At 41.2% G+C, this 15,203-nt stretch overlaps 1 protein-coding gene across 1 annotated transcript; it reads left to right on the forward strand.

Moving 5' to 3' along the window:
- The first annotated feature begins 14,286 nt into the window (after positions 1-14,286).
- FTHL17 (ferritin heavy chain like 17) lies at positions 14,287-14,619 on the forward strand. The gene has a single exon (XM_012927746.2). It carries the CDS (start codon positions 14,287-14,289, stop codon positions 14,617-14,619), a length of 333 nt encoding a protein of 110 aa, XP_012783200.2.
- The last annotated feature ends 584 nt before the right edge of the window (positions 14,620-15,203 follow it).

Raw genomic sequence — 15,203 nt, forward strand, 5'->3', positions numbered from 1 at the left:
AAAGTCCTGTCTTCCTGTTTTTCCAGACACATACTGAAATATATACACACACTATATATATATACTATATATAGTACATATATATACTATATACACAATCTACTATGTATATAGTATATATATACTATATATGCAGTATATATACACACTATATAGTATAGACACTATATACCATATATATGGTATAGAGTATAGTATCGTGTACACATATAGTATGTACTATATCTATAGTATGTACAGTTTTGCTATATATAGTGTGTATGTATATACTATATATATGTGTGTGTGTGTGTGTGTATATATATATATATATATTTTCCAAACTACATGATTTATAAAACCAATAATTCATTTGCTCACAAATTTCCAATCTGGACAGGGCATGATAGGGACAGCTTGTCTCAGTTCCCCGTGGAATCAGCTGGGGGGCTTGACTGAGGATTTGCAGATTAGATTACTTCAAGAGGCCCTTCTGCATAGAGCTGGCAAGTTGGCACTGGCTCTTAGCCAGTGGTCTTGGCTGTATTCCATGAAGCCCAACTGGCTGCTTGGACTTTCTCAACTTGGTGGCTGAGTAAGTATTCCAAGAGGACAGGCTCCAATATGTGTTATAAATCCCTGATTTTTAAGAAAAGGCTTGCTATAATAGTTAAGGGGAATAAGATCTGTTGACTCATAACAGATCCACTTTTCAAATTAATTTCATTTTAAATAATTACATACTTTCTTTTAGCACCAATGACATTCACCTTTTTACAATGTATTATTTCCATAATTAAAATATGAAACCTGTAAACAATCATGCTATAAATTAACAGCATGTCATAAAAGTGGTTGCTCATTTAAAAAATATATCAGAAAGCAGAAGGGACCAAAAAAAAAAAAAAGATAAGAAAATACATCATCTCTAAGGGCATTCTAAGGCAAGAAATCAGACAATGGTAGGATTTTCCCCTTTTTGTAATGCAAGTTTCACATTCCAGTGAGAACAGAATAAATGCCAACTTCAAATTTGTAATGTGATACTCTGCAGAATAAATGGAAAGCCTATTTATTGGTCACCATCCTATCTTCTTTGTCCCTTTTCGCACATCTGTCCTTTTCACAGTTTTGCCATATCTGATTCAGCTCCTTTCACCTGCCAGCACCATGCTGACTCACTGAAGATGAGTGGCAGACAGTGTACTTCATGCTACCACCTGTTTGCCAGGGGTTTGGCCTCCATCCATCGGAGCATCATGTATTACTATTAATTCTAAGTGGACAAAGAGGGAGCTTTGGTGCAATTGTGCCCTGACACTATCATGGCAGGATCTGTTAGCCAGAGATGAACTAAGGAAAGATGGACCGATCCCATGTGAAGAGACCATCAGACCCCATTTGTAGATCTTACATTCTCCCTTGAAGGAAGTAAAGTTAGGGCAATTAGGATTGAAATCCTCTGAATCAATCAACTAAGGTAGAGGATGCAGTCCTTTAGCCTTCCCTAGGGAAATTAAGAAAGAATACTTGAGGAAAAGATATCATGAATCTATTTTCTATTTTAGAAAAATCAAAACATAACTGCCTACTATAAAAACTGTTCTAAGTATACAGTTTGATGACAACAGCACTGCAAGCATGGTCCCAATCAAGTACTAGACTATTTCCATCTTCCTAGAAAGTTTCTCATGTCCTTTTTCAGTCTCTCTGCCAGAGGTAACCGCTTTATGACTTCTTTCACCAGAGCTTAGCCTGACCAATTCTTGAACTTCATATGATTAGAATCATATAATACTTGGGCTTCTTTCATTCAATACAATGTTTTAAAATCCATACGCACTACTATGTAATAATGATGGCTCATTCCTTTTTATTACTGAGGAGGGTGTAATTGTATGAACACATCAGAATTTATCTAGTCACTTGCTGATGGACATTCAGGTAATTTCCATGTTAGGGTTATTATGAACATTCTTATACAGTTCTTTTTGTATAAACATGATATAATTCATACTCCACATACTTGGCTGAATTTATGTATCATAGAATAGGCCCATGTTAACCTGTTACTGTCCAAGTGGTTGTACTATTTTACATCCTCATGATATCTACACCAATATTGTATATTGTGTTCTATTCATAATAAAGTTAAAGAACATCTCAATGATAATACACTGAGTTTTATCAACAAAATGCAACAAAAAATCTCATCCTACTGCTCCAGTGATTGCAAAGTGTTTATGGAAATCAGATCTCACTGGTCTGGATCCCTGCAGAACAATGATGAAGGGAACTTCTTCATGACGCACAGTGGACATCCAGTACAGGCAAGATTTGCGCTGAGAGTGGTTGTCACCTTCATGTTGTGTCCTAGGCACTTCACTTGCCAAACCTTAGTCCTGGTCCAGAGCAGGAATTCAGCTCTCACTGTGTTAAGACCCACCCTGAGACCTGGTGGAGTTATTGTTCCTGTAGCACACTGCAGCCCATGCTAAGGAGGACACACTTCCCCAATACACAAAAATGAGAACACACAGATTCTGTCACCATGGGCTCTCAAACGGGTCCAAGCATTCCATGACCCACAGACTTCAGTTCTGAAATGACTTCTGTTTTTATTTGTGAGTTAGCCATACAATTTTTGAAATTTGAATCTTATTAAACAAATTAAATGAATTTGTAAATAGTACTATATATGTTGGGTATGGCCAATACATTAAAAATGAGAATATTAACCAGATCACTGAGTATTATTCTACCAGCGTAGGGTGACTGTACATAAATATAAATGCAAAGGGTGAACTGGTCAAAATCCAAATCAAATTCCTACGATGCCCTTCTCTGTGCACATTCTAAGTGGTAAATTTCCATTAAGAATACGCACATAGACCTCCCACAAAATACCTGCTAGAATCAAATCAAGCTCTGCCGCATAGTGGCAGATATAAGCAGCTCTGTCAACACAACACAGCCTACAATACATTCTGTTGCAGCGCCTTAGATACCTACCTAAAAGCATTTTTTTTTTTTTTTTTGGTCTTCAAAATTACCACCTAGTTAAATAATATGTGGTACAAGGTTGATTTTTTTTTTTTTTTTTGGGAATGACATCATCCTGATTAGCTTTCAGATCTTTTTTGGAAAAACAAAGTAGTTTGCCACTGTTGCAAAAACTTTAGATATATCATTGTGATGATTGGCATATCATGCAGCCTTAGGCTGGGAGATTGTCCAGGTGCTAGGAGAAGAGGCCTGATAAAGCTAATACAAAACTTAAGCTGACGGCTTAGTTAGCTTCAGGCAGAGAAAAATCTTTCATAGACATGAACTATGCCTACCATTGAGGTCTCAGGACAAATTCTGTTAAATTAGCCACAGAGCAGCCGAGATAAGCACATCTACAGCTCTCCACGAACCATTACTGCTAATGGAAAAATAACTCCTAGCACGACCTCTTACTGGTTCCATCATTTCTCCAGGGCCCTGCCTACTAACATTACATAGTTCTCTAAAATATTACTCTAAATCAGAATAAATGCCCACAGAAGAGCTTAATTTTAGCCACAGGTCCTGGACATCTTTCTAAAAATTATCATGTTAGTTGATCCCTTTCTCAACTAACTTGTTACTGTATTAGAGTTACTATGGTACAGAACATCTTCTCTTGGATGATTCAGGACTCAAAATGTCAATGGAATTGCAAGTCATTATCTTCTTCCCCCAATTGCCTATTCTCCTGCATTGCCTGTTCCAGGGAATGGAAAATGAAAGCCAAGACCTGGTAGTCTTGTATCTTATCCACATCCATCTTCAAATTCTATCCTTTTTTGTCTTAATGACATTGGTACCCCATCCTTCCTCTGCATTTCCCTTGCCACTGTCTATTCCACACACCTCTGTTTTTCCCCAGGATCAATGCAAAATTTCAAAATTCTCCTGGCTACTCTTTCTCTCTCTGCTATCATAGCCTCCCTTATTCCTTTGCCTTGCCCCTGCCATCCACCCCACCCCTGCCACCGCAACACTCATTCATGCCAGAGTAATTTTCCTGAGACAAGAATGTGATTTTGACTCTTCTCTGCTTTAAAAACTTCCAGGCACCACACTGGGTGAAGAATAAGTCCCAGGGCCAGCCTCCCGGATTTTCAAATTTCTTCCAAGAGACCTGGAGTTCCCATGGTTATCCATCACAAACTGCTTCTAATTCTCTGTATACGCCCCATAGTTGAACACATTCATGCTTTTCTAAATGTGGGCTCACTCACTGGAATACTGCTTCCCCCAAGCTCACAGGCTGGGAGTTCCTCCTCACCAGCTCTAATTTCACCTCTCCAAGGGCTTCCCTAAGTTTGCTTCACCTCCCTCTTCCTTTCTTTGCTGACTGTACTGGTGAAACTTTCTGATACTATTTCAGTTGCATTTACTGCACAGCAGCTGTCTTTTTAAGGCTTTCCTACAAAACTAGTGATTCAACACCAAAGCTGTTTTATTACATCTCAGTTTTGTGTGTGGACAGTGATATATACCAGTTAGAGCCGGGATTCAGGAACGGTCTAAACGGTTCACTCAGCTAACTGGCAGTTATTGTTTCTTGTTGTTTGGGAACTCTCATTTCTCCTTCTCCAGTTCTTTAAAAAGTATTTTTATTTGAGTGGCAGGTAACAGAGAAAGAGAAACATATACACAGAGAAATGGAGAGAGATAGACAGATCTTCCATCTACTAATTCACTCCCCAACTGGCCTCAATGGTGAGGAATGGGGTAGGCTGAAGCAAGGAGCTTCTTCCATGTGCAACATGGGTGCAGAAGTCCAAGTGCTTGGGCCTTCTTCTGCTGACTTCCCAGGTCCACTAGCAGGGAGCTGGATCAGAAGTGGAGACAGCCAGGACTCCAACTGGCACCCATATGCAATCCCAGTGTCAAAGGCAGCAGCTTTACCTGGTAGGTCACAATGCCAGCCCTGTTTTTAGCATTTCCTGTAGCTTTCTCTTCCCACAGCAAGTATATAAAATCTATTTTATTTTTGATGATGTTTGCATAGTTAAGAAGGATGCATGCCCATATGGACCCCCAATTAGGGTGAGGAGGGTCAAGGAGTAGGGGAAAGTGGGTGAGACTATTGTCTCCAATCTCCTTTTTTCTAAAGTGCAAGATGTTTAAGCAGAAGGAAGAAAAAGTACCCCGCCTCTTGGAAGTCCCAGAATGCCAATTCTACCATATTCTATTGGCAAAGTGGTAACTAGCAGAAACAATAAGAAATGAGAAGAAATGACCAAAGTATACATGGCAGAGATCGCTTACATATGCTCACAGAAGATGGGACTTTCCTGCCTTTCCCAGTCCCCTTTGAAGTTGGACTGGGCTGAAGTGTACAGGATTTCTTAGACAGTAAAGAGCGCGTAGGGAATCTCTGTGCTGCTTTCCCTTCTGTGTATCTGGAAGTGAAAAATTCTAATGTGGTGAAGCTTCAGAGCAGAATTCAGCCTGGGTCTGTCAATTAACCATCGGTAGAGAGCCATACAATAACCACACACTTTTGCTGCCTATCAAGTGAGAAATAAAGATTTTCTCCAGTTATTGAGATTTCAACACTTACAGGGGGTCTTCAAAAAGTTAATGGAAAGTGTGTATTATGTACAGCTTTAAATTTTTTACATAAGCTAATACTAATTTGTTTTAGCATATCTGAATAGAACTAGTCTGAGGCATCAGGAAAGGTAAGACCCCCTGGTCTGAACAGACCAACTTGAAATTTGCTAAAACTGAATCAAAAACAAACATCACATTTACAGTGGAGCTTGGGTGGGAAAATGGCAAAATTACTGATGCCTTATAAAATGTTTCTGTGGGCAATACCACACATACAAAAAAATCAGCAGCTTACAAATGGACAGTTTGTTTTATAAAGCTTATTTATTTTAAAAACACAAAGAGAAAGAGATTTCCTATCAGTTGGTTCATTCCAAATAGCCACAATGCCCAGGGCTGGGCCAGGATACAACCAGGAGCCAGGAACTCCATCTATGCTCTGCCGTGTGTGGCAAGAGACCTGTGCACTTGAGCCATCATCTGCTGCCTCCCAGGGGAGGCACCAGTGGAAAGCGGTATCAGAAGTAGAGGCAGGACATGAATCCAGGCACTCTGCCATGGAAGGCGCATCCTAAGCAGCAGCACACCCAACTGTACCACTGTACCTGCTCCTGCTAATTCATTTTAAGAAGGGACAAGACTGTTTTGAAGGTGAAGCCTGCAGGGGCAGATCATTCACGTGAATTAATTAAAATATTAATTGAAGAGAACTAAGGATTAACAGTAGAAACAACAGCCAATACCACAGATATCTCGGCTGGCTCAGCTTATACAATTCTGACCAAAAAATGACAGTGCAGCACTCTCCACAATGGATGCCAACATTGTTGCAACCAGCTCAGCTGGATGGGAATAGTACTTTCAATGGAAATTTTAAACAAGTGGGGTCAAGACCTTGAACATTTCTTTGAAAAACTGGAACAGGTGATGTAACGCAGCTCTATCCGTAGGATCCCAAACATCAATCAATCAAAGCAAAGGCCACCCAAAAGTGGAAGTAGTCCAGCCAAAACAAAAGCAAACGGCCAGGAGCAAAGGTCACAGCAACAGTTCTCTGAGATGCTCAAAGCGTTCTGGCTTCTTGACTCACAAGAGGGCCAAAGAATGTCAGCATCTGCTTACTAGGAGAGTATGTTCTGAAAATAGGCCAAAGGTCTAGCAGAAAAAAACACCTGGGAAAGCTTACCAGAGTCCTTCTCCACCACAGCCATGCGCCTGCTCATTCTCATCAAGCAAATGGAATTTTGAGAGATTTTGTAGGAAGTCATTAACATATACCTTACACTCTGGATCTGGATCCTTTTGGCTTTTTGTTTGCTAATCATCAAAAAAATATCTTTCAAGGGAACCTGCTGTCTTCAGCTAATGAAGTGAAAAAGGGAATTGCCATGGTTTTACACTTCCAGGATCTAAGAGCCAGCACTGTGGCATGGCATGTTAAACTGCCACTTACTTGCAATGCAGGCATCCCATATTGGAGCACCAGTTTGAGTACTGACCATTGCACGTTAGATTCAGCTCACTGCTAATGGACTTGGGAAAGCAGAGAATGATGGCCCAAGTATGGGGGCCCCTGCTACCTATGTTGAAGACCTAGATGGACTTTGGGGTTCGTGATTTAGGGCTGGTCAAACCCTGGTTGTTGTTACCATTTGAGGAATAACCCAACAGGTGGAAGATCTCTCTCTCTCTCTGCTTTTCATGTACATAAAAACAAATCTTTAAAAAATCTCAGTATCCCTAATCTTTAAAGCTGAACTACACAAATGATATCTTGAACTTAGTGGGACTTATGCTGAAAAAGTTTATAGTTTCATTTTCTTTTAGTCCCATTTTGACAAGCTATTTAAAGTCCCCTTCTATTTGTTGCTGCAGCAAAACTTTACCCTAGCCTGTTAGATCTAGTGTTCTCTATGTAGGAATTAAATGCCACATGAGAGATTTTCAAAAAGTTCATGAAAATGCATATAATGGATAAACCATGTTTTTAGATTTTTTTTAGCATTAAAACCTTTTAATTTCATTTTATGCAAACTTTTTAAAATGCTCATGTGCAGATTATCATTCATCCTCTATTTGGAAAACATAAGCAGCAAAGGAAATTGTAAAATCTACCGTTGGCTATTTGCAATTGAAAGTTACATCTTCCTTCCCAGGAGTAGATAACTAAGAGATGTCTAATTAGTTATCACCTATAATTCCTTTTGTACATTGATTGGGCTCCCTCACACAGGGCTGTGTAGAACATCTTGCAGTAGCTTTAATCAAGAGCAACTAAAGGTAGGCAGAAAGGCTAACACTTTATTGAAACAAATATTCCTTAAACTTTGTGAAATTTACATATTTCCTAGTCAGACATTTTTTAAGATTTATTTTTTTTTTTTGGCAAGACAGATTAGATTTATGGAGAGAAGGAGACACAGAAAGAAAGATCTTGCATCCGTTGGTTCACTCCCCAAATGGCCACAATGGCCAGAGCTGAGCTGACTTGAAGCCAGAAGCCAGGTGCTTCTGCTGGGTCTCCCACGTGGGTGCAGGGTCCCAAGGTTTTGGGCCATCCTCTATCACTTTCCTAGGCCATAAGCATGGAGCTTAAAGGGAAGTGGAGCAGCTGGGTCATGAGCCAGCGTCCATATGGGAGCCTGGCATGTGCCAGGTGAAGATTTAGTTACTAAGCCATTGCACCTGGCAACCCCTCCACCCCCATCAGAATTTTAAACACAGTTACTAAAAAGTAGAAAATGACTCTAACTACTTCCCTGTCCATGATCCTCTTTCTAGTGGGTCCACTAACTAAACAAAAATAATCAAAGGGTTAATTATCCAAAGAAATAAAGGAACGAGAGGCTGGAGAAATCCACTAGCTGGATTTCTGCCTGGTGGCAGTTCCATGAGTTCATTATTTTGTTGCCAAACAGCATCTTTATTTCTTCTGTTTCTATAATTTTCTGGCCTGAAGGAATGTCCAGCTGTACACTTGTTTCTGGGCCCCCTGCATTCCTTCAATCATGCATTCTAAGCCCAGAACACCTGTTCTTTGCAGTTAATGTTTCTTAAGTGAGCAGCATTCACAGAAGACCTGCCTAGAGATTGGTCCTACTGCAGTCAGGGAGGGAAATCTACCAGCAGAGAAAGAAAGATACCTCTGTATCATCTTCCCAAGCACAGAAATGGGAAGAAATCCTTCACTCTCCCACTGTTCTCACATCTGCCTGCCGAATCCAACAAATATCATAGGGTTTAGGAGCCTAAGCCTGCAGGACATGCAGGTAGTAGCCACTGAGGGACCCGAACAGATAGGGCCTCGGACTATAGAGATTTCCACCACACTGAACAAAACTTGAAAGTTCTAACCTTACAGGCAATTTATATATTACTGGATTAATATCAGCCTTCGACTTTACACAATCAGTGCATACAATGGGAAAGTCTGGGCGCAGAGGCCTTTCTTTTGCTCCTCAATAAAGAAAATGGTAATTTTTTTCCTCCAAAAATCAGATCAGGGAGGGATAACAGATCTTTCTTCTGCAGACTGTAATGAGTACAGGTGTTGGACATGTCACTAATGTGCAGTAAAACAGAAGCTGCAACAAAAATGTCCTCTGATCCTCATTCTGAAAAGCTGTCCTATGGCAGGAGCAAAGAGAATGGCTGAGAATGCGTTCACCTCTGGTCATCACTTACAAGTATCCTGCTCCAGGAGACAGAGTCCATACTTGTGGGTACTGTACAGCCTCAGGATCTGTGGACCCCAACATCAAATGCAGCAGTATGAGTCCTGCAGAAGTAAGGATGGGGAATCCCGCCAGTGGTTTCACAAGCTCAGAATCCCATCTCTTTCCCCGGGTTTAATTTTACCCAGATCTTGCATCAGAGCCTGTCAGATTTTCATGGAATCTGTCAATGTTCCACCTCTTAAACCTCTGGTGACTATTTGTGTTTGTCGATTTGCCATTGCCATAATGAAACGCCTAAAGTTGGGTCACTTACAAGGAGGAAGTTTCATTTAGCTTAACAGTTTTGGAGACTCAAGGCCATGAGGTTGGCTCTGGTAATGACCTGCGATAGATGGTATCACAGTGACAACAATGTATGCACAAGAGAGAGCTAATGTGGTAACAGAGCAATCCACAAATTGGGACCACTTGTTTTCTCTTTTTAAAAATGTATTTATATAGGACTGACAAAATGGCTCAATTAGCTAATCCTGTACCTGCAAGCACCAACATGCCATATGGGCGCCGATTTGTGTCTTGCCTGACACACTTCGCTGCTTGTGGCCTAGAAAGCAGAAGAGGCTGATTCAAGCCCTTGGGACCTGCCCCCACATAGAAGACCAGGAAGAAACTTCTTTTTTTTTTTTTTTTTTTTTTTTATAATCCATTTTATTGTATTGTTGTTGACAATCTTTACATAGTTAACTATAGTTGAAGGAAAATCAAGAAAGAGAAGAAAAAAAGAAAAAAAAAAGGTTCAGGGGGATAGGGAGGTGGGCAATGCTATTATGTCCATATTGTTTCCATCATGTATCTGAGGTAGGAAGAAACTTCTATCCTGGCTTTGGATCAGCTCAGCTCTGGCTTTGCAGCCATTTTGAGGAATGAACCAGCAGATGGAAGATCTGTCTGTCCTTCTCTCTATAAATCCTCCTTTCCAAGAAAAATAAATCTTTAAAAATGTATATATAGAGAACAGATTTCATGTATTTCACATGTACAGTTTTAAGAACATGATACTTCCCACCCTCTTTTGTCCTTCCTCATTTTAAATTTTAACAATGACATACATATAAATTTATTTCATAGTCACAAGCTTAATCCTCCACAAAATAAAAAATTCAACAAGTACTAAGTAGGGGAAAAAAAAATCACTGTTCCTCAGGAAGTACAGACAACAGCTATAAACAATCACCAAATCTCAAGATATCAATTTCAGGGCTGGTGCTGTGGCATAACAAGTAAAGCTACCACCTGTGATGCCAGCATGCCATATACATGCCAGTTTGCATTCCAGCTGTTTCACTTTCAATCTAGCTCCCTGACAGTGGCCTGGGCAAAGCAGTGGAATACAGTTCAAGGGTTTGGGCCTCTGCCACAAACATAGGAGACCCAGAGGAAACTTCTGGCTTCAGTCTGGCCCTGTTGCACCGTCACGACCACCTGGACAATGAACCAGAGAATGCAAGAGCTCTGTCTCTCTCCCCTCCATCTCTGTTACTTTCAAAATAAAGAAGTAAACCTCTCCCTCCCTTAAAAATTATGTCAATTTCGCTCTTACAACAACTCTATCATAGGAAAACTAACTTCTGAAGGCAGTGCCCACAGCAGTCTCAGAAATTCACATGAAGGCTCTCAAGGCCCCGCTGCCTTAGTACTGCCATCACCGTGTTGGTGGAGTAAGGGTCCTATACACATACCCACAGCACTGCCTTCTCTGCCTGGAACCTCTCACCATTCCCTGCTATTCAGGTGGTTCTCCTTCTCTACAGCCATGTCCTGGTTCCTTTCACTTTACTGCCCGTCCCACAATGGGCATCAGGCCAGCCTCAGCTCCACAGTGGCAACAGTGTCCTTTGAAGGAGGGTCTCAAGTGGCCTGCTTTTCTCTGCCCTTTGACTGGGTTTCCTTGTTGCTTGCAGCCAGGGCTACCTTCCACTCCCCTTTCCTCAGGCATGCTATCCTTTCTCAGTCCACATCCCAGCCAAAAGCGTTAGGCCTTTAGGCTTCAAATGATTGTCTGAAGTTATATCTGTGCCAAACAAGTTGTAAGTGCTTAATTCACTAAGCCAGCTCCTAGAGGCATTTCTATCACATGAATATACATATACATTAATATAACATGTAGACATCTAAAAGACTTGATTTAAATAATTAATGAAGAAACCAATAAGATGTTAGAAATTAAACTTCAAAGAACCTATATATAAGCAATAAAGAATGTTGAAAAGAATGTACAAATAGGTACAAAATTAGTCAAAAGTTAATTGCAGGCCTAGCATGGTAGCCTAGTGGCTAAAGTTTTTGTTTTGCATGTGCTGGAATCCCATCTGGGCCCTGGTTTGTGTCCCAGCTGTTCCACTTCCCATCCAGCTCCCTGCTTGTAGCCTGGGAAAGCAGTAGAGGACAGCCCAAAAGCCTTGGGACCCTGCACCCTGCAATGGCTCCTGGCTTTGGATCAGCTCAGCTCCAGCCATTGTGGCCACTTGGGGAATAAACCAGTGGACAGAAAATCTTCCTCTCTGTCTTTCTCTCTGTAAATCTGCCTTTCCAAGAAAAATAAATCTTTTTTTAAAGTTAATTTCATTCCACTAGACAATTATTTTGTATCTGTAGATAAAAATCATTTGATTGTTTTCTACAATTTGCAGTTATGAGTAGTTCAAAGACAATGAAAGATATAGATAACCCAGAAGAGCCCTCTAAACAGGATTCCCACTTTTTAAGGCTCATTTTAAGGCATTTTACCTAAATACTGGAATAGAAGGAAGGCCTCTCCCTTTCCTCATGGGAATCCACATCTAGCATAACTAGCACTAGGCTGGTGATGAGGTAGGCCAGGTACTTTTGCTTACAGAAACCCAAATGTGTGTTTGCTTGATCTCCAAACCCAGATGGGAGACACATTCCTTCTCCCTTGTGTAACAGTTGCTACTCAGGGTGTGGTCTTCCATCACCTGAGATACTGGTCACATATTCATATTTTTAGTCTCAGTCTAAATCAGAATCTCTAGTTTTTAAGGCCCTGGCACTAAATGAATTACAAGATATCCCACACTTATTGATGAAAAGAACTAATATTGTTAAGACATCACTACTCTCCCAACACATTATCTACAGATCCAATACAATCTGGCATGTTTTTTTTCCTCAAATAAATTGACAAGTTCATGCTATAATTCATATGGAAATTTAAGGGACCCAGAATAGCCAATGTAATCTTGGAAAAGAAGCACATTACACTGACAGGACAGAGTAAGAGTCCAGAAATACTATGGTCACTTGACTTCTGCAACTATACCATGGACCATTCAGTGAAAAAAGAGTAGCCTTCCCAACTACTGGTGCTGGTACCCAACTTCACATCACATATGTAATTAACTCAAAACGCATCAGATTTCAGTATAATAGCTAGAGCCTTACATTTCTGAAACAAAAACCTAGGTGTAGGTTTCTTTGTGTCATTGAATCAGGCAATGATTTCTTAAATGACACCAAAACAGATGTGACAACAACAAAAAAACCTCATCATAATTAAGAAGTTGTTTCAAAAGAACTATTAAAAATAGAAAAGACAACAGAACCGTCACAAATTATACATCTGAAAATATTCATAAGTCACATATATGAAGAGACATATCCATAATATTTGTGAACTCCTAAAACTCAATAAAAAGGTGAACAGTCCAGTTTAAGAATGGGCAAAGAATCCGATTAGTCATTTCTCCAAAGAAGATAAAAACCCAACATGAACCTGAAAAGATACTCAATATCACTAGTCATTAAGGAATTGTAAATCAGAACCACAAACACCATTTTATATCCATTAAGATGGCTTAAAGGAAAAAAAGACACTAAGTATTGGAAGTCTCATACATTGCTGGTAGGAGCATAAATACAATGGTTTAGCCTCTTTAGGAAACAGGCCAATGGTCTTACAATTTGGAAAACAATTTCTGAAAGTGTTGAAATATATGTAACCTATGACCCAACATCTTTGCTCCTAAGTATATGCCCAAGAAAACTGCCAACACACATGGGTACAGAAATCTGTATGAAAATGTTCATAGCAGAATAAGTGATTACAGCCACAAAATGGAAACAATCTGAATGCCAACTTGTAATAGGACAAATAAAACGTGAATATACATACACCGAAGGTTATTCATCAATAAAAAGATGAAGATTATAAACTTTATGCCAGGTGACAGACCATACTTAAAATTCACATACTTTATGATTTCATTTATTTCAAACATCTGTAGTAAGCAAATACATAGAAATAGGAAGTAGATTTGCAGTTGCCAGATGTAGGGAAGAGGCAAGGTGGGGAGATTTCACTTCAAAGTGATGAAAATATTCTGAAATACGATTTTTAATGATGTTTGTAGAGCATAATATAGTAAAACCCACAAAAATGTATATTTTCAAAAGGTAAAGTTTCTGTTATAAATTATGTTTCAAATCGGCAGTAATTTTTAAAATGCGGTCTTGAGCCATTCAATGATTTAAAATGTTGCTCCATGCTTGTGCCCCCCTCCGCCCCACCCCCTCCTAACTGTTGGAACGGTTCCAGCTTTCTACTTCTGGTTACATCATAACTGGCTCCCCACACTGCGGTTCTGATCTGTGGTGGCCTTGGAACCAGACTTATAGCAGCCTCACACTGAGCAACTGCTCATCGTTGGGTGCACCTGCCACCGCCAGCGCTGCTGTTAGCTTCAGTGCATCCCACATGCTCACAATGCCTTTGTGGAATTGTTCCTCACACTCTCACAGCCTGCACTGCCCACCCCGGCTGCCTCACCCTCGCAGGTGCGCCACACCTACCATCCCGAGTGTGAGACTGCAGTGGTCGTCCATGCCCAGCTGCAGCTCTATGCGTCCCAGCTGACCCAGGCCATGGCCTTCTACTTCAACCGCAACTACGTGGCGCTCAAGGGCTTCGCCCCGCTAATTCCTCAAGCGCTCGCTGATGGAGAGGGAGCGCACAGAGAAGATGGCGAGAATGCAGAACCAGCGTGGAGGCCGCATCATGCTCTGCCAAGTGCCCGCGCCTCAGCCCAGCCACTGGGACAGTGGCCTGCACGCCTTGGAGAGCGCCTTCAAGCTGGTCAAGAGAATCAAGCAGAGCTTCCTGGACCTGCACCAGCTGGCCACTGTCAGGGATGACCCGGAGCTCCGCCACTTCCTGGAGACCCACTACCTGCACCAGCAGGTCCAGCACCTCAAGGAGCTGGGAGACTATCTGACCAACCTGCGCAAGATGGGCAGCCAGGACAGTCAGATGGCCGAGTATCTCTTCGACAAACTCTGCCCGCATTGCTCATAATAAAGTTATACGATTCTTAAAGAAATTGAAGTATCCATGGAGTTGATTTGTCTGTGCAAAACCTTCACCTGTGAGAGCAGGGCCAATCCCCAGGCAGGTTTAAACGGGGCGTCCAGGTTTTGCCCCAACCCCCATGGGGCAAAAAAGTGTTCTCTGCGTTCCCAGGGACCACGGTACTGGTCTTCCCTTCTGAACTGTTAGGCTGTGGGGAGGGGGCTGCCGTAGCAAGCTGGGGACCTGGGGTGAGTAGGGCACCAGTACCTCACTGACAAGCTCATCAGCTGCAGAGCTAACAGCAGATGAGCCTCAGGCTGCCTTCCCATAGCCAAGGGCTTGACAACTGAAGTACAGCAGGACTTTGCAATTATGACTACTTTGCACGTCTAAGTCCCTGTATCCCCATCATTGAGTTTTATTTTTCTGATAATCTCAGAAAATAGCAAGGGCAGGTATCGTGACTGTCTTTAACAGTGAGAAAAACGGAGACCCCAGTAGCAAGAAATCTTAGAATGAGGAGCTAAGCACGGATCTTCTGCTGCCATGTGCCATGGTTTTTTTGGTGGTGGTTGCTGTTGTTACCCTGC

Source organism: Ochotona princeps, chromosome X, assembly GCF_030435755.1.
Source record: "Ochotona princeps isolate mOchPri1 chromosome X, mOchPri1.hap1, whole genome shotgun sequence".
Taxonomy (NCBI): Eukaryota; Metazoa; Chordata; class Mammalia; order Lagomorpha; family Ochotonidae; genus Ochotona; species Ochotona princeps.